General features: G+C 26.6%; 1 protein-coding gene across 2 annotated transcripts; it reads right to left on the bottom strand.

The window, feature by feature from the left end:
- Positions 1 to 336: 336 nt before the first annotated feature.
- On the bottom strand, positions 337 to 24,995 carry LOC135923721 (thioredoxin reductase 1, cytoplasmic-like). 2 transcript variants are annotated; one of them, XM_065458629.1, is made up of 16 exons: positions 24,621 to 24,995; positions 24,072 to 24,219; positions 21,060 to 21,120; positions 9,376 to 9,695; positions 8,771 to 8,843; positions 7,678 to 7,883; positions 7,095 to 7,239; positions 6,835 to 6,947; positions 5,722 to 5,837; positions 4,999 to 5,233; positions 4,064 to 4,156; positions 3,523 to 3,715; positions 2,030 to 2,193; positions 1,696 to 1,791; positions 1,275 to 1,409; positions 337 to 951 (listed from the first exon to the last, which is right to left on the bottom strand). In XM_065458629.1, the coding sequence occupies exons 1-16, from the start codon at positions 24,878 to 24,880 to the stop codon at positions 889 to 891; spliced, it is 2,421 nt and encodes an 806-aa protein (XP_065314701.1). In that variant the 5' UTR covers positions 24,881 to 24,995; the 3' UTR covers positions 337 to 888. The 2 variants fall into 2 exon arrangements, with proteins under 2 accessions (XP_065314701.1, XP_065314703.1); XM_065458631.1 differs by lacking the exon at positions 24,621 to 24,995 and adding an exon at positions 24,304 to 24,399 and having other exon boundaries at positions 342 to 951.
- Between the last annotated feature and the right edge of the window lie 1,352 nt (positions 24,996 to 26,347).

Genomic DNA, 26,347 nt, shown 5'->3' with positions numbered 1-26,347 from the left:
AATAAAAAATAACATAAATATTTTATATTCATTAAAAATATATTAGGACAAAAAGGTTTGGAAAAAACTCTTATATAAATTTATATTTATTAAAATATAGTAGGATAAAAAGGATGGGACAGACGGAGAAAGAAATATTTGATCTTCTTTTATTGATCAAATCTAACCAGCTAAACCTAGGAACAACTAACGATGTGTAAGTAATCACGAATTTAATTTTATTGCGCAGACGTTAATACAATATGCATTTAATTCGATATATTCTCAATTTTATTCATAAAATAATAGTGTTCAATAATATGCTGTTTGTTTATAATGTAATTTTTAAATAAGCTATATATAATGTGTATTGGTGTATAATAAAAATTTATATGAGCAAATCTACAAAAAAATTGTAATATAAGAGTTATCTAGGATTTGAATATACTAATGATTTTTTTAACTAAATTACGTTGAGAAAATTAAAAAATTAGAAGAAAAAAATGAGAAGTCTTCAAGATTTAATGTTAATCCAGTAAAAGCCTATATTTTTTTTAAGGCGAATACCTTCATATAATTATTCCTTTCCTTAATAATTAAAGAAAAGAAAAAATAAACTCTTGAGATCTCTAAATCCCCTCTCACCTTAAATAATTATACTAACTTAATTAAATATGAGGTGCTTTTTAAACAAAATAATAATAAAACAATTTCTTTTTAAAAAAGGTTGAATAAAAGAAAAATAATGAGATTTTTAGATATTTATAAAGGTTTTTGAGTATTAAAAAAATTAAGGAGTTGTCAAAATATATTTATTTATACATATAAAATAATCAACAAAAGAAATAGCACCCCAATAAATTAGTATAATTTATTTATGTTAGTGACGGTGAGGGGGCAACTTTAACCTCAGCAGCCTGCCTGTTCCACTGCTTGACCTGAGCTCTTCTTGACTGTCAGGCTCGTATATATCTAAATCAAAATTAATTTTTAGAAAAATGTATGAAATCAGAATTAGTGGACATTTATAGTAATTATAATGTTTAAAATTTTCTAACTTAAGGCAAATTTAGAAAATTAATATTTTTTAAAATGATGTAAAATATCGTAAATGATCCAAAAATAAACTTTAATTAGATAAATTAAAATTTTATTACATCATAAGCATTTTCAGATAATAAACATATGCTGTTGAATTGAAAAATTGTTTTTTTACTATTAAATAATTATATTTATAAAATAAATAATAAAATCTCAATTAAGTAATATTTTTTTATTGAGAATAAATAAAAAACTTCAGAATTGGTAGGATGTATGCCAATGGTGCGATCAAAATCGGCCTTAGTAGCACCCACCTTCATTGCAACTGCGTAGCCTTGTGTTACCTCTCCTGCGTTAGGCCCTAAAAAGTGGAACCCAACCACCCTTTCCTTTCAGATTAATGAATTGAATTATAAAAAAAAATTAATATTAAAGTCATAAAATTTATCAAGATATCCAGTTTTTCCCCGATAATAAAAAATATCTATTAAAATAATTCAAATTATTATAATTTATATTAGTGAAATGTACAATAGAAAGTTTTAGGCCAATCGGTCTAAATATTTTCTTTCTGCCTATCTGGCCAGAAATTTATTCGCCGAACTTGTACATTTAGATACAGGGTATTATTTAATATATATTATCTTTAATTTGTTAATTAAATGTAACATTTACCTTTTCGGCTTTATTAACGATGAGTTTGCCATAACAAGCGTTATCTTCCCTCCCTGGTATAGTCCATTCCAAAGGTTTAAAAGATGTGTGATACACCTGTAAAATAAATTAATGAGATATGATATCTCCAAAGAAAATTAACAGAGGCAGAGTACAATTTGTAAAAAAATATCGTATATCTAAGTTTATCTAGCAATTTTGATATTACTTCTTATGTCTCAAAAACAAATTAAACAAGATAATTTGCAAATTAAAACCTACGTGAGGAAATAAAAATTGATCCCAACACCATAAAGTGATTATTTGTTCAAATTTCCTTCTTTATTTATTAAACCTCGATTCCATCCTCTCCGAATTTATCTATAGCCTTTTCTTCACTTAAGCCACAGGCTCCGTATTCTAAGGGCGTAAAAACAGTAGTAGGAACGTTGTCATAATCGCACAAAGTTTCTTTATCCTCCGGTGTAATTCCATAAAGTCTTCGAACCAATAAAATACCTTGTTAGTTGTTTTTGAATATTTTATTAAGATTGTAAGTTTAATTGATTTGTTATCATATTCAATTATTTCGAGTGAGAGTTTTAAGCAAGAATTCGAATATGTATAACGTAATTTTAATAATAATATAAAAGTTTTTTATCTGAGCATATTTTTCTATTAAAAGCGCTTAAAGGAGTATATATCATATTTTCGTCACCTGTTAATATTATAACTTAATGCATTAAAATAAATTCATCTTAATAATGGAAATCTTTAAGATTAGTTGGCGAAACCTGATCCAAACCAGCCCGTGGAATTTTCTATCAGGTTTTTCGACCTAGCAGCCCATAATTATTACCCAGAATGACCTGTAAAATATATTTTGCACAAATTGTCCAACCCAACCCGTTATAATTTTTTATAAAGGAAACGACATAAATTTGCCTATCAGCCTTATCATTTTTATATCTTCGGCCTGGCTTGTAAAAATATTTTGAAAAATTTATCCGGCCCAGTCCGAAATTTTTTTCTCGGCCCTGCCTGCAGTGGGCTGCGCTGACCTCTACTTAGGATCGTGGAAAATGAAAGATATTAAAGTAAATCATTAATAGAAGAATAAGAAGAAATTAATCTTAAAATCAATCATTAAAATTCTCACAAATAAAATGTTGATATTTTTTTTAATCCTGCATGGCGTGAATTAGTGTTTATTAGTCATTCCGAGACCAGCATAGCCTTGTTGGGCCAACCAATCATACATCAATAAAATATAGGCCCAAATCGTGGCCTAAAATTATTAATTTTATATGTCATTCCTTATAAAAATTTTAAAAAATCAGGCGGAAAATATGTACTAATCATTTCCATATAATATTTTGTGATAAATAGAATATAGATATACATCATTAAATTAATTATCAAAGTTATTGAATATTTAAATTTAATGCATATCATTAAATTAAATAATGTAATATTTTCAGTTAAACTTTTATAATTCAGGGAGGGGCAGAAACAGGTCACAAGTCTAGAGCTAAAAAAATGCTCACTCACTGATTGCAGGCATGGGTCAAAAAAAAAATTGATTTTAGAGATATCTAAGTAAACATTTGGAGATTGTACAAGCCCAACTCGACTTCTCAAAATAAATATACAATTGAATCTTGACTAAAAACAGTTAATTAACAACACTATTTTGAACGAAGATTTAACAAATATGATAAATTTAAATATTTCATCAATCAAAATATATAAATTTATTAAAATATATAGTTTATTTTAAAAAGTAGAAGATAAGGGAAAAAATAAAATATATATTAATCTCAAACACATAAAAAATTTTTATTATACCAGCTTCGACAGCCACCGGGGTTAGTTCGGGCCGGCCTTGGGCGTTATCCCCTAGAGCATATATATGGAATATGTTTGATCTATCTCGTTCATCTGTTATTACTTTGTGGGACTCTGGGTGTAATTTTATACCAGCGGCCGTATCTAAACCTACGTCTTTCGATTTGGCTATACGTCCTATTGCTAGTATGATCTTTTTTTGGAAAGTAAGAAATGCCATTAAAATATTTTAAACTTTAAGTCTAATATAAAATTAAGATATTCCATAAAAATAGATTTATTTTTGTAAGGTTCTAACTACACTTTAATGAATTCTAAAGAAAACGTGATATAACTCGTGTATAACAGTTATTGAACTTTATTTTATTATTTTAAAAAACATAATTTGTTATTAATCCTTTAATAGAAGGTGTCGTTTGAAAATCTCGCACAGGTATCTTTGATTATAACCATAACTAAATTTAGACCAAAGGTGGAATTAGTATAGAACTCTATAATAATCAGACAAAACGAAGAATTATAAAATATTGCTATTACTTACCGTATTAAAATCTTCGTTTTGTTCCGTCTCGTTTCCGTCCTTGTCTTTAACTTTGTAATATACGCGGTATATACCTGGCTTGCCATCCTGGATCTTTCAGCGATATTTTAAAAAATGAAATTAAATGATGCATTATTATTTCTTCAATCTTTTTTTTTAGTATTTATTTATAACATAAAATCATGGTATAACTTTATTAATTTTACCAACAGATCGGTAATTAAATAAAATCAATTTATGTAATAAGCAACAATAAACGTTTTATAGCTTTTCCCGTTAACCTGGATATGCCAAAGAAATATATATCATATTAATTAACATATTTCTATTCTAGTCGGACAAAAAAGATCCCTTCAAAGTAGAAAATACAAATATTATAATAACTTTCTAAACATAATTTTGAATTATTCACCTTATATTCAAAATTATTAACATTTTAAATAATATTTGAAACATGTATATTTGGTTAGCTTTTCAATCAATTCATGCAAAATTAATAACTGAATAATGCGCATGGGTTATCAATAGAATTTCCATATATTAATAAAAAGGAATTTTTAAATGAAGCAGATATTTTTGCTAAACAATTTTGGACTATATATGAAATATAAAGATACTAGCAAGTTTAAATGAGTACCCAGAAAAACAAAAATAATTGTGAACAGATTAAGATGGTATGAACATACTATGAGAAGGCCCCAAAACTAAATCGGAAACAAAATTAAAAGTTAGAAATAATGGATAAGCTGAAGAGAGGCAGGCCAAAACTTTAATGTGCCCATAAAGTAAGTCAATATAGTAAAATATAAATTAAATAATACAGATTGTATGAACAATATAAAATGGAAAGAAATACTGAAGGAGCTTACCACCCGAAAAGATGAAAGCTAAAATATAAATTTTTTTTTTAAATGTTCATTAAAAGAATAAATCACTTTTTCAATCTTGACTGGCACGGCTGGCCTTATAAAAGTGATTCCGTGGATGCTCATGTATTTTCCTATTAACTCGGCCATCTGTTGATCGAACCCCCTAAGTAAGATAGAACGGACCATAACAGTCGTTTGAAAACCTATTCCTTGGAGAAACCCGGCGCATTCTAGTGAAACGTAGGAAGCACCTATACAAAGTGTTTTGCCAGGAGGGTAGGGTAGGCTGAATATATCGTCGCTAAACAATAAAAACATTTTTGAATATGGAATTTTAAAAAAATTTATTTAATATTTAAATTTATAAAGTATTTAATTATTAGTTATAAATGAGATTTTATTATAAATGAAAATGTTCTATTGTCGATTAACACACATTTTTCGTGCATATTTTGTAAAATTCGAATAAAAAACGTATCTCATATCATTTTTACTAATTCTCTAACTATTAGTTTGTAGCCTTTTTTATTAAATTTCAATTAATTTTGATATAATCGTATCTAATCTAATGGAAAACTTACTATTCTATCCAAACAAAATTTTATCAATTGACATACAATTTTGAAAAAAATAAATAAATAATTCATAGCACATTTTGAACCGAGAAATATCTATTAATATTGGAACAATATTTACATCCTAATGATAAATATTTTACCTCATTTAAAATAATGAAGAATTTCATGTTGCATATTAAAAATATTTTTTGTTGTAAAAAAAACAACTAACCTAGTAATACAATATTCTTTGGCACCAGGAATATCAGGATACTGAGGCCTGACGCCAGTCACAACAATAAAATGTTTTCCTGTTACTTTTGTGATTTTACCTTGTTTATCTTTAGCCTTAATTATAATTAAAAATTATATGAAAGAATCTTACGGCGATAAAATGTCTAAATAATATTTATATTAGGTAGGTTACTCAATTGTCCAGATTATTATAGGGTTTCAACCTGTTTACCCCTTATATTAAAAAACCATCAAATTAATTTCACTTTAAATTAGAAATAACAAAAGCGATTCCGATATCAGGTTGGTAATATCTATGACACATTAGTGAATGGTTTGAAAACAACAAAAGACCAAAAAATGAGGGTTTCTTTGTCAAAATAATAAAATATTTTTGCGTTTTTGGTTATTTGTTATGATTTTGGCATATGTGAATCTTGAGCAAGATTATGCAAAGTGACAGCAACGACTTAAATGATGAGTTACGCTTATAGAAAAAATTTACGAATTTTTGGATCGATAAGAATAGTTTTAATAATGCCTTAATCACACAAAGAGCTTGCTGATGAGTGTGGGGAAAAAGTGCTAACCAGCAAGATCGTTAATTCGATGGAAAAAAGATTGAAGGTAGTTTTCCTCTGAAGTTGAGGATGAACTTAAACATAATATTTTCAATGTGTCGCTCGATCAAACTATTTCATTACACGAACGCTTTCAACAGTTTAATTACCTTTACTGACCATATTGGCTTCCTGTTAGATATATTTTTTTTGTCAAGCGCATCTGATGCTGATTAGAAATTTATTCATTAAATAAAATATTTTGTTTACAAGTGAAGATTTATTCGAGAATAACATTAATGAATTAGATCTAATGATCGAACTGAAGATTTTAATTAATATATTATCCATACCATCAAAACTCCCAGACAAATTTTAGGCTCTATTCATAGTAATATAGAGAAAGGATTTCCTAATATTTCAATTGTTTTAAAAGTTTTACCAACAATTTTGATTCCCGGAGCTTCAGGTAAGTGTAGTTTTTTAAAACTGAGAAATTTAAAAAATATACTAAACAAATTTTATAATGAAAAAAATGAAATATAATCAACTTCAATAGTGTGAGGGTCAGTAAAGCGAGCGTAAGCGTTGTAATATTTAACCCCCTTTTCCCTCAGAGTAGTTTTGTACTTGAAATTTAACCCATGTATGTAATCTTGCACCCCTTTATGAGATATTATACATTAAAATAATAACATTTAAGCTAGTATAACTAAATTGTATTATTCTTTATTTTCTCTCTTTCTTTCATATCATTACTTTTTGATTTTCTTATTATTACATAATAAAATTTTGATTCAATTCTATCAACCTTTAACCAAGGTATTCCAATTATGAGTTCTGTCAGGATTTTTAAAAGTAACGGGAACACCTTTTTTATCGACAGTTTCCATTTTCTGTTTTTTGTCGGTCTTTTCCTTTACTTGATCATCGTTTTGTTTACCATATTTATCATCCTACAAGAAATTTAATATTTGTTTTCCCATTAAATAAGCATTGAAGAATAGAGACGATAAAAAAAATTCACTGTCCTCTTCATTCAAAAGCAAATACATACATATAGATATTTCCTTCCTAGAATTGTCGGAAATCTTACATTATATAATCTTAAATCGTTTAATAGTTTAGGGCTTTAAATCCAAAATGAATGCCATATGAATAATAACATGATATACAACAAAAGCTAAAAAAATGCCAGCTCTCAAGCCAGTGACGTGGCAAGGAAAGCAGGCGTTATTAAAAGATAGTTCAGTATGCATATATTGACCTGCGACCGACTAGAGTCTTAAAACCAATTTTTAGAAAGCCAAAACGGACCAAAATTTTTTATAAATTCGATCTAGGCTTGTTAGTAAGTCTGGGCAAAAAAAATTTAAAATAATATTTAAAAAAACCTTATCCTGATTTTCATTAGCACTTTCTTTGTCTTTTCCTGGTTTATCGTTAGTAGAATTCTCCTGTTTCTCTATTGTATCAGAATGATTATTGGGATATTCCCAACCGTATTTAATGGAATCGGAGGCTGTTTCATTGAGTAGCGCAGCGTAATGCATGAGCTTTTTTGGGATACAACCAACATTGACGCAAGTTCCCCCTAAGCCTTTTACCATAAAATATAAAATATTTTTAAGGGGGAAAAAATGAATGTAAATAGAGTTAGAATATAATCAGGTCATAGCATTTTTAAGCATAAATATGATTTAATTCAAATAATTAGAAGATTATAAAATTTATGGCAAAATAGTAATAATAATTTTAAAAAAAGATTGATTATGTAAATTAAAATGATTAAATTATTAGAATTTTATGTTTTTTAAACATATTTTAATATATTTTTAAGGCCTGATATGGTTTATGCCACCTTTAATTAATAATGTAGCAAATTAATTACAAAAAAACCAAAGGTATTTCGTAAATCAACATAATCATATTTATTTATCATATATAATTAAATAATTCGTAAAATTAAATTGAGAAAAAAAAAGAAAATTACAAATAAAGATTAACAGCACCTTCTTTCCTTTTTTTACTGAGTTAAAAAAAATTTAGTTTATCATTTTTGAGTATCTCTGGTTTTATATGACTAGAATTAAATAAATATCTTAATATTGATTGATCTCCCCTGCCTAAACTGGGTGTTAGGTGTAAATATTTAACGTGAGCTAGGTTTCAAATAAAATATTCTTATATTTACCTAGGAAAAATAATTTAATTGTTAATTTTCCTTAAAATCCCTAAAATGAATTACGTTCGTTTATGATTTACTAATCAAACCCTATATATGATCACGTTCGTTTATAGTTTACTAACCTCCTTAAAAAAAGGTCTTTAAATCTTTTATAAAAATCATATTGAAATTTCAAGATAAAACTATAAGTTTAATAATATTTTTGCCAAATTTTATGTGGCCCCTTACCATACCAGGCTATGTAAGGATAACAATTCAATTATCATTTTTTAAAAAAAATTTATTAATGAGTCAATTACCCCATGTGGTTCCAATCGGTGTTGGAACAATGTAATCAAAAACTGCAACTTTTTTACCAAATTTAGCAGCTTCCTGTATAAAAAAAAGAATAAAATAATCTTAATTAATCTTTTAGGGTGGAAGAATTGTTCTTCAAATCTCGTTTGGCTTTTGCTCTCAAATATCATGATGTATGTATATTATTTGGGCTATGCCGATATTTTTGTCGATATTAAAATGACCTCGTTATAAATGTACATATCTTAGAATTGGCATCATCTAATTCTTGTATCCATCTTGGAATATCGATATAACATTAAAACTTGTTATAAAACAAAATTATTATAAGGAGGCGTCAGAATTGGCCGATCAAGAATTTGTTCTTGATCGGATCGGCATAAAATTGTTAAAACCCGATCCACGACATAGGCTCATTTCATTTGCCGATGCTAACTATTCCTCAATATATTTTTATTTGATATAATATTTTAAAGTATAATTAATATTCCAAGATGTTATGCATTAAAAATTTACTGCTTATCTTGTGGCAATCTCGAGATATGCACATTTATAACCATATCATTTCAATGTCGGCTCAGCTATATATATTATTTTATATATATACTTTGGAGGCGGCTTGACCACCGGATCCTCCCCCGAGAACAATCAAATCGTAATCGTATTTTTTCCCATCATCTCCTACTTCCCTACCTTTGTTGTTTTGGCTTTGAATTTCATTTCCCGTGATTCCATCGTCTTTACTAAGAGGTTCCTTGATTTCCACAGCCTTTTCTCCCTTATCCATGAGCTCCCTCAACTTACCTTTCTCGGCGAGTTTGAAAAGTTTGTCGGAACCGCCTACATGAACAGCGTTAACAAAAATGTTTGGGACCGTCCTTTGGCCAGTCATGTCCAACAGGGCTTGTTGAAGTTTGTCGCCGTTTTCTTTTTCAAAAACAAGGTAAAATTATTATAATGCCTAAATGTTTAGTGAATAATAGAGATGTATCGATACAGCTTATTTTTCTCGATACCGATAATAAAAACTGATACCACCCCGATGCCAAAAATTATGCATAATTATCACAATATAGAATTTCTCGAAAAAAAAGCAAAAATATGATTTATTAATAATATATATAATTAATTTTTTTTTGAAATTTAAAATTTAAATAAAATAATAATAAAAAGAAAAAATCAAAAGCCTCTTCTTTCTTTCTTCCTTTCTTATCATATATATAATAGTAAATAAAAAATTTTTTATAAATTCGTTTATAGCTAAAATGTATGCTAAAAAAAATTAAGTTGGATAATGATAATCATTGGGAATTGGTCACATCGTTTAACATTATAAGTAGTGTTTGCAACGGTCCGGTCCGACCGACGGTCCGGTCTTATTAGACTTTTCGGTCCTATGGGACGGTCCCGTCCAACAACACGGTCCGGTCCGGTCCGACCGAAGACCGATTAAAGAATATAAAAGTTTACTATAAATTGCTTTATAGTTAATGTGTAAGTACATGAACATATAAAATATGATTATTTAATGCCTAACACTATATAATATCTAATTCATCGTTTACTTTTTATATTCTTCCGTTTCATTAAATTCAATATTCATAGTTTACTTTTTATATTCTTCTTTGATTAGGCATTTGTGTATAATATAATAAAAATGAATTGATGATATAATTGAAATATTAATAGGGTAATTTAACTATTCATTTTTAATAAATTTAAATGCAGAATAAAACTTTTGTAGCTTTATAAAAAAAATTTTTTAGGTGGGACCGGACCGCCTGGACCGGACCTGACCGACGGTCCCACGGTCCGGTCTCATTTGACTTAACGGTCCATCGGTCCGGTCCCATTTTAGAAAAAAAGACCGGACCGGACCGTTGCAAACACTAATTATAAGTATATATTGACACCATGATTAATAGGCTCAATATTGTTTATTTATTCTTGTTATTCGAAAATTATACGAAATTAAAAGGGTGTGATGTTGTTAAACGGCTTGTTTTGAGTCCATTTTCAAAAAGGGCCAACTCAATATTTTATCCAGAAAAATATTAGGCAAGCTTAATTATTTCGCACATAGATGGTACAAAGGTTTAGACATCTATTAGCGAAATCTCGAGGCTTCGGCTATATTTTTCTGGGATATTGAGTTAGCCGTTTTTAAAAATCGGCTCAAAACAAGCTGTTTAACAACACTAGTTGGTGATATATTATTATATATATTATCTGTCAAAAAAAAAAAATTTTTTTATTTTATAATTATCATTAAAATTTTATTCGAAAAGCAATTTTTGAAATAGGCCTCCAGAAAATTAAATCGAATAATAAAATATAAATTTCGAATCGAATAATTTCAATTTTTTTTTAAAAAAAAACAAATATTTTTCAGATATTCTAATCAGTACACCATTTTTTTAAAACATTTTATTGCAAAATTGGCAAACACAATCCATATAAGTAGTATTAAATAAATAAGTTAATCGTCTATAACTTTTTTTTCTAATGACATATATAAATGTTGAGGTAAGGATAAGGAACCTATCCCCTTAAAGCATAGAAAAAACTCTCAACATGGATATTCGTACACATCCCTCTAACATCAAAGGTGCTTGAAGTTTCATATTTAAACTAACTTATGAATACTGTTACTCCAAATATTTTCAAAATAAATTTAAACAAAATCATAAATAGAGGTTAATTAATAAAAATAGAATGGCAATTATAATACGAACATTTATTTTTAATCATCGGGATTTCGTCTGCGCAGTTGGGTCAGGTAAAATTCCTGAATTTACGATGCAATGACAGAAATAGAAGTGGCCCTATACAATTATTCTCTGAAAATGAGGCCTAAAAATATGCCAATCTTAAAGTTTATGGTTGCCCTTGGTCCCGGAAAAATTAGGCCTAATGATAAATAATAATATTTCAATAAATAAAACATGTGTAGTTATATTTTATCCAATTTTAATATTTCAAATTTTTTTTTAAAAAAATGGCCACCAATATTTTGAAAAATTATATAATAAATTTTTACAATACTAAGGCACTATGATGATTAAATTTTCGGATCTCTGCATTATTCTATCTCATATCAATAATATCGTCAAGGTCTCGTATATCAATCTTTGTTAAATTTATTTTAACTCTACTTTGAAAGTTGATTACTTTCTGAAATTAACAGTGTATTTCGATTCATATCTTCATATATTATTGCTAACGAAAAGTTTGACATAGACTTATAACTTAGTTACACCGTTTAGTCCTGTATTCACAATCAGCTTTTTATAAGTCCTTGATCATATTCATACCATGCTGAAATAATGTCCTTGGATCTTTCTCTCCCAAACTAGCAATAATCAAGCTTTTAGCTCTTTATTCACAATCAGCTGTTTACAAGATTATAATCTAGTAAATTTTTGGATCCTTCCTATAGCTATATATGAAATCTAAACAATTATATTAACAACATGAATCATTCATTTATTATCATACCTACATATTTTTAAAATAACCAATTACTGTCTATTTAACCCATCATTGCCTAGATGTGCAGGATCAAAATTACAAACAATACCTCTCATAGTTTTCTTGCACATTACACATACCCTCAAACTTATAACAAACAATTTTGTAACATCATTTTAAATATTCATAATCCTATATACATAAATTTATCTATTTTACAATTTGATTCTTAAATTCCGACCTGAAATATTAACACAACAATCAACATATCTCAACCAAAATTCCTTCCTACCTTGTTAAATGACATGGTATTTTAATATTTTAATCCTACCCAATATCTGACAATCCCTTTGACCTTAAACATAATAACCTAACCCTTACACGCCACCTTATATATTGCTCCACAACAATCATTAGTACAATAACATTATTGTGACTTGCTCAACAATATTGCTGCACAACAATCACAGTATAAGAACATTAATGTGGCTTGCTCAACTTACCACCAAGATTTCTTTGATTCAACCAATGATATTCCTGCACAACAATCTTTAACCTCAAATTTTAATACATATTTTTCCAAAAATATAGATTTTAAGTTAGTTTGTATTATATATTTTTTTTTTAAATATAAATTTCTATTTAAACATTACTCAATTATTCTTAATACAACAAAATTTAAATTTTTAATTTTAATTTAACTTTTATTATATATATTTTTTTTTTTTTTGAAAAATCACTCATTCATACATACCCCCTACCCTCTTCTCCTTTTTTTTATTCTTCTAAAATGGGTATGTCAAGCATTTGTAATGCCTGCCATAGAAATATAACCTTGACCCAAGCTATTTGTTTTTATAAACATGGGCCCAGGTCTAAACCATGTATAAACTCTGGTAAACCCCCTTCAAATGAAATTTTATACAACAAAATTGAAACAACCCCCATTGTAATCCAAAATTCTTATCCTGATTTTTATGATAATTTTTTAAAGTGGGAAAAGCCACCAACCTTAATCCACCTACCCCTTAAATCAAGGTCTTTAATTTCTAATTTTTTAACAACACTTATTATGGAAGTTAATTCAAATTTAAATTCCCTTAAAGCTTGGGAGAATCTTTTAACCTTTCCTTTTAAAGTCTTAATTAAACCTACAGATAAAAATAAAAAAACTATTTTACATGAATGTATAAAATATAAAATAGACCATTTTTATGATTTAGAAATGGAAAATTACGTTCCTGATGTAAGGGCAACATCTAATTTTTCCCATAAATGTAAGATTATATCAAAAAAAATAGACCAAGGGGACGTATGTGGAGCTCTTAAATTAGCCTCATCTAATGATAAATTGGCTCCATTTGATGAACATACTTTTACTTTACTAAAAGAATTGCACCCTCAGGCTTTTCCTGAAGATCTTCCCATCCCTATAAAATTTAATTTAATCGAAATAGGTAAAGAAGAACTTATTAAAACAATTTTATCTTTTAATAAAAACTCTGCAGGGGGAATTGACGGTTTTCGCCCCTCTTATTTTCAATTTTTAATTAACCCTAAAAATCCTCATAAAGATACATTTGTAAATTCATTGGTAATACTTAGTGAAAATATATTGAACAATGATTTACCCAGTCAAATTCACCAAATCCTTTTTGGCGCAAGATTAATTGCTTTTACTAAGCCTGATGGTGGAGTTCGGCCAATCGCAATAGGGTCTTTTTTTAGGAGACTATTAGCTAAGATAATCGTTGAGCGCATCAAACCTGATGCTTCAAAAATGTTCCAAACATATCAACTAGGCTTTGGTACTAAAGGGGGATGCGAAATAGCCGCTCACTCTCTTCGCATATATATCGAAGATCCTCCTCCAGACGCCGTAGTCTGTAAGCTTGATTTTAAAAATGCTTTTAATTCTTTATCCAGAAAAACATTTTTAAACATTTTTTATGAAAAATTCCCATTTTATGCAAGATTTATTGAACAGTCTTATGGCTGTAGAACCCCTCTCAAATTCTGGGAATATACAATTCCTTCTGACGAGGGTATTCAACAAGGAGACCCTTTGGGCCCTCTGATCTTTAGTTTAGGTATACATAACCTAGTTCATTGTCTAAAATCCTCTTTTAATTTAGATTTAAACATATGGTATCTAGATGATGGTACCATTTGCGGACCTTCTAAAAATATTCTTGCAGCGATAGATTATATAGAGAAAAATTCTCTAAACATAGGCCTTACTCTAAATAAAGCTAAATCGGAAATATGCTTTTTAAATTCAAATACTCTCAAAGTCCAAGGGTTTAAAATCATCAAAAAAAGTGAAATTAATCTTCTAGGTTCACCTTTAAGCAGTTTTTCCAACTGTGAGGTGTTCGTGGAAAAATTTTTCGAAGGCTTATCAGGACTCGAAACTATTTTAAACGAAATTCCTTCACACCAGAGCTTTTTTCTTTTAAAAAAATATTTATTTTTACCAAAGATAGTACATATTTTTAGATCTTCTTCCTTTTTTTTAAATAATGAAATTATTAATCGTGTTCATGAATTTTTTAGAAGTTTATTAGAAAATATTTTAAATATTAAATTGGAAGATTTTAATTGGGGCTTCTCACAATTACCCTCGAAAATGGGTGGTTTAGATTTATATCCTTTAAACCTTCTATCTCTTTCCTCATTTTTGGCATCGCGTTTGATGAATAACGCCATGATATCTTCTTTTATCTCTCCTAAAGATAACCTTTTAAACTCAGCCTGGACATCTTTAGCTCCACCTGAAGCTGTCTTACCCACGATCTTAACACACCAATCTCTATTCGAACCTTTAATTAAAAAATTTTTTAAAATAATCTCATCAAACCCCCCTTTGGAGTATATTCAACTATTACAGAATGCTGACTGTACTAGTGGCTATGAATGGTTGGAAGCATTACCAAGTCGTAACCTAGGTAACCTCTTATCAGATGAACAATTAAGAGTTGCCATAGGCCATCGACTTGGATGTAACATTGTTCAACCACATACATGCATCAAATGTAAAACATTAGTTGACTCCAAAGGGAGACATGGTCTAAATTGTATATATAGTCAAGGCAGGCATGCAAGGCATGCAGCAATTAATTTAGCTATTAGCCGTTCTCTTACCAGGGCCCGAATACCAAACATCCTGGAGCCTACAAATTTATCGTTAGATGATGGCTTAAGACCAGATGGTTTAACTTCCGTGCCTTGGTCTTTAGAGAAATCCTTAATTTGGGACTTCACATGCGTATCTTCTTTCCCAAAAAATTTAAATTCTAATCCGGTTGATATAGCCGAGAAAAAAAAACAATGAAATATTCCAAATTCACAAATTATATTTTTACACCGATTGTCATCTCTTCCCTTGGACATATGCCAAGTGGAACTTTAAAGTTTTTAAAAAATATAGGGGATAAGATAAGAGCCCTTACATCAGAACCTAAAGAATCTTATTTCTTAAAACAAAACCTCCAAATCATAATTTTAAAATATAACTACACATGTTTTTTGGGAACTTGTAGTCCCACCTCGGTTTTTATATAATATTTTATTTATTTTATTTTATTTTATATTATATTATTTTAATTTAGTATTTTAACGCTATGTATTATTTTACACAAATTATATCTAATAAATATATATACAGATTTTAAATAAAATAAAACAATAATTAAAAAAAAAATAAAAAAAAAAATAAATAAAACATTCATATAAATATTTTTTTATTTGGTATTAATATCTAAGCAGGGACAATGTATTATATATAAAAATATTTATTGTACATGATTATTCGAATAATTTAGGTGAGGCATTAAAAGTACTATATAGAAATATTTTGCCTGTCCAACAAAGGCGAGTAAAAGAGCAAAGTAGAGAAAATAAATAATTTATTATTATAATTATAAATTTAAAAAATATTATTAGTCTTGGTGATTTTGTTCATCAAGTAATGCTATGTTAGCATTTCTGAAAGGTAACGATGGCCGTATTGATAACGACAAAAATATAGGTTAAGTTTTAGGATGTTACATGTCAAAGGAATCTAATTAATTTCCTTTTGCGCATAACTTTTTGTATGTTTTTTGTATACTTAAATATTTAATATTTATAGGCCGGGCCGTATTTTAAAATTTTAAAATATACCCGGGCCGGGCCGTATTTTTTTAAAAAATTTATACAACATGAATTATTATATTCGTCAATTAAATATGATTATAATGATTATATATAATAATGATTGGTGAAAGTTAACACTAGCTAACACTCATAGTATCAATTACATAATAAAATTATAGTTTTCCTGCCATGGAATAAATACGCAAAGGATTAAATACATTATTATATAATATATAATATATGTTATATTTTTTATTAATTAAAATATCATTTTTATTTTTTTTATAAATACATGGTATATTCTCAAAATATTATTTACACAAATTTTTTATAGTATCAATTTGTAATATACTAAATATTTGTTTAGAATTTTAAAAAAAATGTGTAGTGTTGTTAAACGGCTCGTTTTGAGCCGATTTTTAAAAACGGCTAACTCAGTATTTTATCCAGAGAAATATTATGCAAGTCTGAAAATTTTGCTCATAGAAGGAGCAAAGATCTAGACATATAGTATCGAAATTTCGAGGCTTAGTCAATATTTTTCTGGCGAACATATTGAGTTAGCCGTTTTTAAAAATCTGTTCAAAACAAGCCGTTTAACAACATTAGCGAATATACTTGCTTATTAAATGATAATACTCGCCTAAAAATATGATAAAATACATAGATGAATTTTTTGTAATTTTAAAAAATTCCTAGCCAGGCCTAAAAAATTTTTTTTAAAAAAATTCAGGTAGGGCCGGGCCCCAAAAATTTTTTATTTTAAATATTCGGGCCAGGCCGGACCTATAATATTTAAACCCGGGCCGGGCAGTAAAAATTTTTGAATGAAATATCCGGGTCGGGCCGGAACTTTTATAATCAGGGCCGGGCCGTTAAAATGGTACCTCTGCAGGTCTCTGATTCATATATTGTAAAAAAGTTGATAATAACTTTTAACATTATTTAAATTAAGTACATAATAATATCCCTTCCTTTAAAGTTATGCAAGACATTAACAACAAAATTCTATATTGCATAATTGGAATCAACTAAATTATTTTAATTTGGTTATTTTATAAATTGATATAAAAAATATTTGATTTTCTTGATTATTAGCTTTGTTTAAAAAATAATGAATGTAAATATATAAATAATATATTATAGTAACATGGGTTAGTTGTATCAGCATTTGAAATATAGTCGAGATGCTGATTTTTTTCATTAATAGTTTTGTTTAAAAATAATAAATAGATATATAAATAATGTATTATAGCATGTTGCATCATTATTAAGAATATAGTCGTGGTCTTGACAGATTTATTTAAAAAAAATATTTTACCATCATTAGTATGAATAATTATATTTTATTCCAAAGAGTTTCATTTTCATTAATATATAAAATATTGTCTGTGGTCTTGATAAATAGCTTTGTTATATTATATATTTATATATTTACATCTTTTATTTTTTAACAAAGCTAATAATAAATAGGATCAAATTCTATTTACTTATTTATTTAAAAAAAAAGCACCCTATTCAAAATTAATAATAATTAAGTATATTCCAATAAATATTTCTATCTTTGCATTAGAAAATCTTATTTTAAATGTCTTAGGCATAAACTATAAACGAAGGGATATATTAGGTACTCATTTTACAATGACTAAGCAACATGATCATATTATGATGAAGTGTATTGTCTAATTTAACTTACAAGAAATGAACTGAAAAAATATTTAAGTATATATAAAATATACAAAAAAGTTACAAAAGGAAATTAGATTTCTTTGATATGCAACATCCCAAAATCATATCCACATTTTTGTCGGTAAAAACAATTATGTGGCGTTATTCAATAAACACGGCCATCTTTATCTTGCAATGTAGCATTATTTGATAAACATAAAGTCACCAAGACTAATGATCCTTTTTTTTAATTTGTAGTGATAATATGATTTTTTTCTACTCATACTCTTCTATCTCGCCTGGGCATAAAATATATATAGATGGCACTTTTAATGCATCCCTAAATTATTTAAACAATTTAATACAATAAATTTTTTTTTGGTCATCCCTATGCTTATATTCTATTACCAAATAAGAATACATATATTCGAATGCATTATTTATTGAAAAATTATTGCTTATCATTAAACCTAATTTTTTCGCCATCAAGTGCAACCATATATTTTAAAATTGGTGTATTTTTAGACCTCAAAAAGATTTTTTTTGAGAATTACTGTAAATGGGATGCTACTTTCATTTCTGTCAATGCATCGTAAGAAGCATTCAGGAATATTGTCTGACCCAACTGTATATCTAATTAAATAATACGTTCGTATTATTTTGGTCATCCTGTTTACATTAGAAAGTAATGTGCCGTCTATAATAATTGAAGTCGCCAAACCCAATTTTTTCAATTAAGGTGTATTAACATAATACCAAGTTCAAATATGGAATATGGAGCACATCTGATGTTAAAGGGGAGAGAATGAAATACAATATTGAAGGCCTTCTCCGTGTTTTAAGGAAATATGTCCTTATCCTCATCCAAACATTTATCTATTTATTGATATCATAAAAAAACCTCTATTGCGAAAACTTCTATAGCCCTATTAAATATTTGGGAAAAATATCCAAATGTTTATATTCGAAAAAAGTTATTGGCGATAAACCTATTTTTTTTATACATATTAGTGATTTTTTCATCCATCATCCAACTAAATTTGTTTTACATTTTCTATGATATAAATAAAAGATATAAATTAAGTTAATCCAGGTATTAAATTGTGACTGGGTTTAGCAGAAGTGGTATAAGCTAATTTTAAAATCTATGGTATGTGTTAAGGAGGACGGACTCTTTTAAATATTTATATATATATTCTATATATTCTCACTCTGCACACTATTTGCTTTTATATTCTTAATTTAGAATTGGTCTGATGTTTTTAAATTCTTAAATTAATAATTCTCATAATCTTGATTTTATTAAATCTTTTAGAACAAAAAAATATATAATGGTATGGAAAAAAAATTTTTTATGATAAAATGTAATATTATAATAATCATGGTAATCCTTTACAAAAAAATTTCAATTATTTATATATTATCTACAATTCATAAAATAATATAAATAAAAATACACAATATCGTCTTTTCTTTAAAAAAAGGATCCAATGGTATTAGTCTTGTACCCTGGTTTTTTAGCTTGAACTAATAGAAAAACCTATGCAATTTGTTCAGGTGAACTCTTGAAAATAAATAAATAAATATGGGGGCCTAGCAAATGTAATATTCATCCCAAGTGTCAAAAACACCCATGGTGTTTTTGGTGAGGGATTCTCAAAATTGATCATTAATTAGGTAAAAAATTAGGCGAATCTATTTTTTAAAAATAATTATGGTTCATGCAGATCTCTAATGTCAAGCCAATATTATATATTTTAGCTACATTATACCTCAAGTTTGCTTCTTTCATGTTGTGTTTAAAACTGTCTAAAATTATAATCTTATAGGAGGCTAAACTTGTTGCTTCAACGTTATTATTTTAAAATCAAATATATGAAAAAAATAACTCCCAGAGAAAGGTTATTTACAATAAAACATCCATTTTGTAAAAGCTTATTGGATTGTCTAAAAGTAAATTATCAATATTTAATATTTTACCATTTGTACTAAATTTTAATACATTATAATTACAAAACAACAATAACTTAGTTTGCATAAATTTAGAATTATGTTTAAGATTATATATAAACTGCAAGAATTGATTTTCATAGTTAAAAATATTGAATACAAATAAGGGCGAACCGAAATTTATAGATTCTTTATATCTTCTTAAATTTAACCAATATTAATTTAAATAATTTTTTATAGGAATTTTTATTATAATAAAAAATGTATTTCAGGAATAACTCTTCAAATAAAATCATTTCTAATAATAAAATTTAGCATATAATTACAACTTATATGCCATATAACATATAACTAAATTTTTTTAATTTTATTTAAAAATAAAAACTGATATTTATTAAAATCACAAGTAAATAGGGAAACTATTAAATCGTGACTTTTATTCAAAAAATCTTTGATTTTAACCGCGATCTAAATCAATTTGATTAAATCATGCCAAACCTAGGTGGCGCACAACATAAGTCACTTATAAAACATAAAATGGGTAACATTAATTAGCCTATAATTCTAATATAATTTGAGTCAATAAAACAGGAAAGTTAAAAAAAACAAGGTTAAAAAATAAAAATCATTAAATTTTATGAATAATTTATGATGATTCTGCAATCGTTTCAATAATATTCAAATTTGCTATAAAAATGTTTATTTATCTATTTGTTTTTGTTAATTTATCAAATTATTTATATTGGGCGTGTCTAACAAATATTAAATCATTCGAATAAGAATAACTATTTCGAATAGTTATTTGGATACCTATGCTTACAAACAAATAAATTTGGCATTATGTCTAATTTTTATTCCTTTTAGAAAATATCTTAAAATTATTTTATATTTATAATATTTTATAATCGATTTATTGATTTTAATTGAATAAATATAATTTTTTTATTATTATTTAAGAATAGGGTGAACAAAATGTCCCACCCCCCCTCTCAATCTCTTATAAATTGGTAATTTTATAAAGGTATCATTTTATTAAAGGATAAAAATTATTAAAATAGAACTTACCTACTACATCCAGTTCCACGGCCTCGAATGGAATTTTTTCTTTGCGAAAAAAATCTTTAACCTATATATATATATATTTTTAAATTAATCAAAATTAAAGGTAATAAAATACTTTATCTGCCTAAATTATAAAAAAATATAAATAAATAGCTTATCTTAAAAAAAACTAATGCCAGAAGATTAGCTCATTCCAGTAAGAATATATGTTTTTTTCCTATAACCGTATTACTAGCTTTTATTCAAGAACATATAAAAAAAAGTCATTTTAAATGAAAAATCGGAGTTGTTGGTGAAAAAAGATTGTTAAAATAATTTTTAAAAAGTAACTACAAAACCTATTAAGTTACTTATTATAAATTATTATGGAGATTTTATTTAAAATAAATAGAATTTATTTTCATTCACCAAGGGTTGTGATCCCTAATTCTTAAAAAAAGTTCGGGTTCAGTGAAAAATCACTAATGTGGTTTTAGAGTACAGAAAAATAAAAAATTATATTTAGTTAAAAAATTTTTAAAAAATCCAAGTTTTTTTATTTTAATATTAAGGAGAGACCTGCAGAGGTACCATTCGTAGAGCCCAAATATTTTTTTCGATTTTTTTAAAATACATTTATTTAATTTTTATAGCTAATAATAGTGATTGGTTTTAAAATATACGTTCCCGGCCCGGGTATTTTTTTTAAAAAAATTTTTAAGGACCGTCCCGATATTTTATATAAAAAAATCAGACCTGGCCAGTCCTGAATATATTTAAATTCAGGCTGAGCCAAGCTTAGGGCCGGAGTCATTGATATAATTTATCATCATAAGGTAAAGAATAATAATAAAATTTATAAAAAAAATTACATTATAACATTTTAAAAAATTAGCTAGAGATGTACCGATATTTTATATCGGATCGGGTCGATATTTCACCCATTTAAAAAATATCGGTTATCAGCAAATATTATAAAATTTTCCGATCCGATCCGATAAAAAATGGCGTTTTAACAATAATAAAATATTACAAAATTTTAATAAAAAGTTATGTCTAAAAAACAATTTATTTTAAATAAAATCGAAATCCATTTTTATGTTTAATTTTTTTAATAGTAATAATTAGTTAATAAACATTCTGCTTATAAAAGTGTGCAATAATCTCTTCAGAATCTGTTTTTAGTAAACTGATATTGGTCCCCATCACAGCAGACTGGCCTCTGATAAATTGGAAATTTTGGTATTTCTAAAAAGAAATCTTCAATATATTAATTTTAAATATTTATTTAAATATTTATTTCAAATTTCATAATATATTTGTATATTACTTATTATGTAAATAGATTAATGTTATTACTTATTATATAAATAAGTTTTATAAATAAAAATATTTTATATACTTTTATTGCAATTGAATTGAATATAAACTATAATTGATCATTATAATATACTTAAATGGCATATATTATGGTATAGTTAAATTATAGATGTTATACTAATAGAAAGTATATTAAAAATTAAAACCATTGGCTTTATAGAATACAAAATTAGATACAATTCCTAAAAGTGAAAAAACGCACTATTTTGAAAAAATATCTTAAAAATTTTTAAATATCAAGATTTATTTAATCAAACTTCCTCATTATTGTTGCAAATGTTGAATTAAAGAGAAAAATAAAAATGTTTATTTATTTTCAAGAGATGTCAATCAGATTATTATTCTTTTAATAATATGTTTTTATTGTAAATTAATAATTTTATTTAGTCGGTGATTTTGTAAAATGAGTGGAATATTTATAAATTGGAATTTGAATTATTTGATATTGAATTTTATGATTATACTGTTGAAATTTATTAGATTTTGAAATGAAGTGAAAAATTGAAATAACATTATTTGTAGTGAAAATTAAGAAATATTTTAATTATTTGTAGTGTTTAACAACTAGACTAAATTAAATAAATGAAATCAAAAGCCCAAATATTTATAAATTGAAAGATTAAGAAATGAGAATAATGAATATAAAGTACAAAAGATTTTCAAAGGTGAAAATTATGAATATAAATACATGTTACATCAAAAAAAATAAGATAAACATGAGTATACTTACAGAAATATAATTGAATAAAATCACCATTATTATTCGTATTTTCAAATTGAATAATTTTTTATTCATATTGGTATAAATAATAATAACATGCTGGGCCTACAATTTTTTTTATGGCAGGCCTGGACTGGATCAAGGCAATGAATGTCTCTGATTTCAATGACTGAGTTATTTTCTTTCTCAAATATTTATTTTTCATATAGGAAAACTACAGATATTCTTTATTTAAATCATTTTTTAAAAAAATTCTGATAATTGGTAAATTTTTTGGAAAAATAGGATTTCAATTAGTGTTAAATGACCTGATGATGATTTTTAAAAATAGCCTGATTAAGATTTTAGCCAAATAATATTGCGTAAATCTGGATATTTCTCTCATAGATCGCAGAAAGGTTTGAACCTCTATTTGCCAAATCTCAAGGCTTACATAATAGTATATTGGTTAATAATATCTTAATCTAGCCATTTTTAAATTGGGATATTTCACAACAAAAATTTTAATACTTGATGCATTTCAATAAATTGTTGAACACAGGGTAATTTTTTTTTTGAATGATAAAAAAGTTATAGTCAAGCTCAACAAATTCATATATAATGAGGAGAATACAATGAAAAATATAACATAATGAAAAAATTATCAAGCAAAACTTATTAGAAATTTGTAAAAATATTTTCCTAATAATATGCAAAAAAAATTTATACAAAAAAATAGGACAAATTAAAAATAATCAAAATGAATATATATTTTAGACATCCTAAAAGAGGACAACTGGTAGCCATGAATTTATTGATTTTTTTGTGAAGGTTGGGGGGGGGGTGGTGCTTTTATGAGCTTAAAAGATATTGATAAAAGCACAAATATGTAAATTGTGGATCTCCCAGCTACATCTATGTAAGTGATACAAAAATAAATTTCAAAATATATTTACCCCTGAACAATACGGGCAAGTGGTCTTGCTAAAAATGATGACCTTATTTGAATCAATGTAATGTTTGACTATTTCTGCAGGAGTCGGAATTGGAGCCATTCTGTTATTTTTAACTTCTAAGAATTTATCTAATTTTGGCACAAATGATCTATATATAAAAATAGAAATATATCAAATAAATGGAAATGATTGTGATATAAATATAAATGAAAAATCCAAGCCCATAACTTACAGGTCAATATAAGGGCATCTTAAATAAATAATATATCATATGTATAATGACATCATAACACAAGTAAAATTTAAAAAATAATATTTTTTAACAAATATCAAACACTTTTATATTTTCGCTTTATGAAAATTATAAAAAAAAATAAATATGCCTCAAGTCATTATTCAATAACATAATATTTTACTGCCTGACTCATTAAGTTTGTTTCATATAATATTATACATAATTTTAAAATCAACTCATATTTAAAAATTTAGTACTTGTTGAATATATTTTTAAAAATGTTAAAATTTAATTTAGATAAAAATAATAAATACCTTTGTAGAGGTTCATTGATAAAAAATTTATAATTCCAATGATATAATCTTTTCAAATACTTAGAATTATTGTAATAGGATCTGAGAGTGTCAAATTTTTTTGATCTGTAATGATAATTTAAATTCTGAAATTTTGCTGAGTAATCATTATTTATTTGGCAAATTGATTTAAATAAATTGTAATTTTTGGTAGTCAAGGGCAATGTTTTATGTGATAAGATAATTTTGATATTTAATTTGTGGGAATAAATTGCAAACATATCCTCTACTGGCAATAATTAATATTTGAGAATTGTGGAGCATTTAATCGAATTTATTTCATATATTTATACATATAGAAAAATAGAATCAATATATTATAAATAAATATTATCATCAAATATCTTGGCTTAAATTATTATCATTCATTTATTTTTACTATAAATATGGGGTTATTGTAATTTTAAAAAATTGAAGTACCTTGTGATGATATAATTTATCCATATATTTTAAGTCATTATAAAAAAATTAACTTAAATGACAATTAAACACGCTAATTATGCATATCGTATATGCATATATTTTTTAAGAACAATCAAACACACCATGCATGATTTTATAGTTTAACATTTGAAAATTTTTTATAGTCAAGTTATATAAGTCATAGAAATATAAATGTCAATCAAATTATAAATTATTTTGTTTTAGGATAAAATGCAGATTTTGAAAATTATTTTATTTTAGGATAAAATTGGCTTATCCACGAGTGGTACCCGTCATCCCACTCAAATTAAACGGGACCCTGACAGTAGGGTAAATTACTGTCAACTTTGTGGATCCTGGCTTATCCACGAGTGGTACCTGTCATCCCACTCAAATTAAACAGGGCCCAGACAGTAGGGTAAATTTTCTGCCAAACAGTGAATGCAAATTCACTGCACTGGAGACGCCCTCTATGGGGTGGTGGAGTGCCCACTTAATTGTGGGATGTCTCCCCAGTGTATAATATGATATGATATGATATTTAGGATAAAATGTATTGAAAATTTTCAACCATTTATATCTATAAAAAATATTTAATTAATAAAATTTCCTTTTCATTTTACCTTTTTCCTTTTTCTTTACCTACCTCTTTCTTTTTTCTCTTCTTCTTTCCCAATTCTTTCCTTTTCTTCTATTTTATATTTTAGATTAATATAACACGTTTAAAAAGTTAAATAAAAAAACGGGTAGGTTAGGTTCGTTTGGTGCAAAATTTTTTGGAAGAATGAATGAAAGTCTTACTTATATTTGTATGGGATAAATCATTAATAAAATAATACTATATCATACTGATCTGGCAAATTGTTTTAATTTAATTATATCTTTATTTAAAATTCTATGAACATTGAATCTCATTAGGACTTACACTAAACAATTTAAACTTAAAATCAGCCACCACCCACCCTTAAAGTAATTATTATACTGGAGTTCTCGGGTATAGGCTCTTTTTCTGCCCCACTTTTTTTAATCAGCCTATAGAGGTTTAAGTAACATTTTTCGAAATGTTGCGCCTACAAATACGTGCGGCTAGCCCACAAATGTGTGGAGGGCTTCTCATATTTTTACTTTTACACCCAATTAGTTCCAATTAGATGGAAATGAGGAAAGCCTAGCGTAGCTCTGTTGAACCTTCAACGCTAGAGGATTAAATCGCTTTATATCACGTATCCCGTATCTATTTTAATATTAATATATTTATATTTACA

Source organism: Gordionus sp. m RMFG-2023, chromosome 2 (assembly GCF_954871325.1).
Source record: "Gordionus sp. m RMFG-2023 chromosome 2, tfGorSpeb1-WG-v2, whole genome shotgun sequence".
In the NCBI taxonomy this organism is placed as follows: Eukaryota; Metazoa; Nematomorpha; class Gordioida; order Chordodea; family Parachordodidae; genus Gordionus; species Gordionus sp. m RMFG-2023.
This window is presented reverse-complemented; position numbering and strand designations above follow the sequence as displayed.

Excerpts from the sequence above, each read along its gene's own strand:
- LOC135923721 (XM_065458629.1), bottom strand. The coding sequence starts at position 24,880 with ATGTTTGCAATTTATTCCCACAAATTAAATATCAAAATTATCTTATCA. Across the intron at positions 7,884-8,770 it reads ACCGATTGGAACCACATGGG|GCTTAGGGGGAACTTGCGTC; the intron begins GTAATTGACTCA and ends TTATGGTAAAAG. Across the intron at positions 3,716-4,063 it reads AAAACGAAGATTTTAATACG|ATCATACTAGCAATAGGACG; the intron begins GTAAGTAATAGC and ends TTCCAAAAAAAG.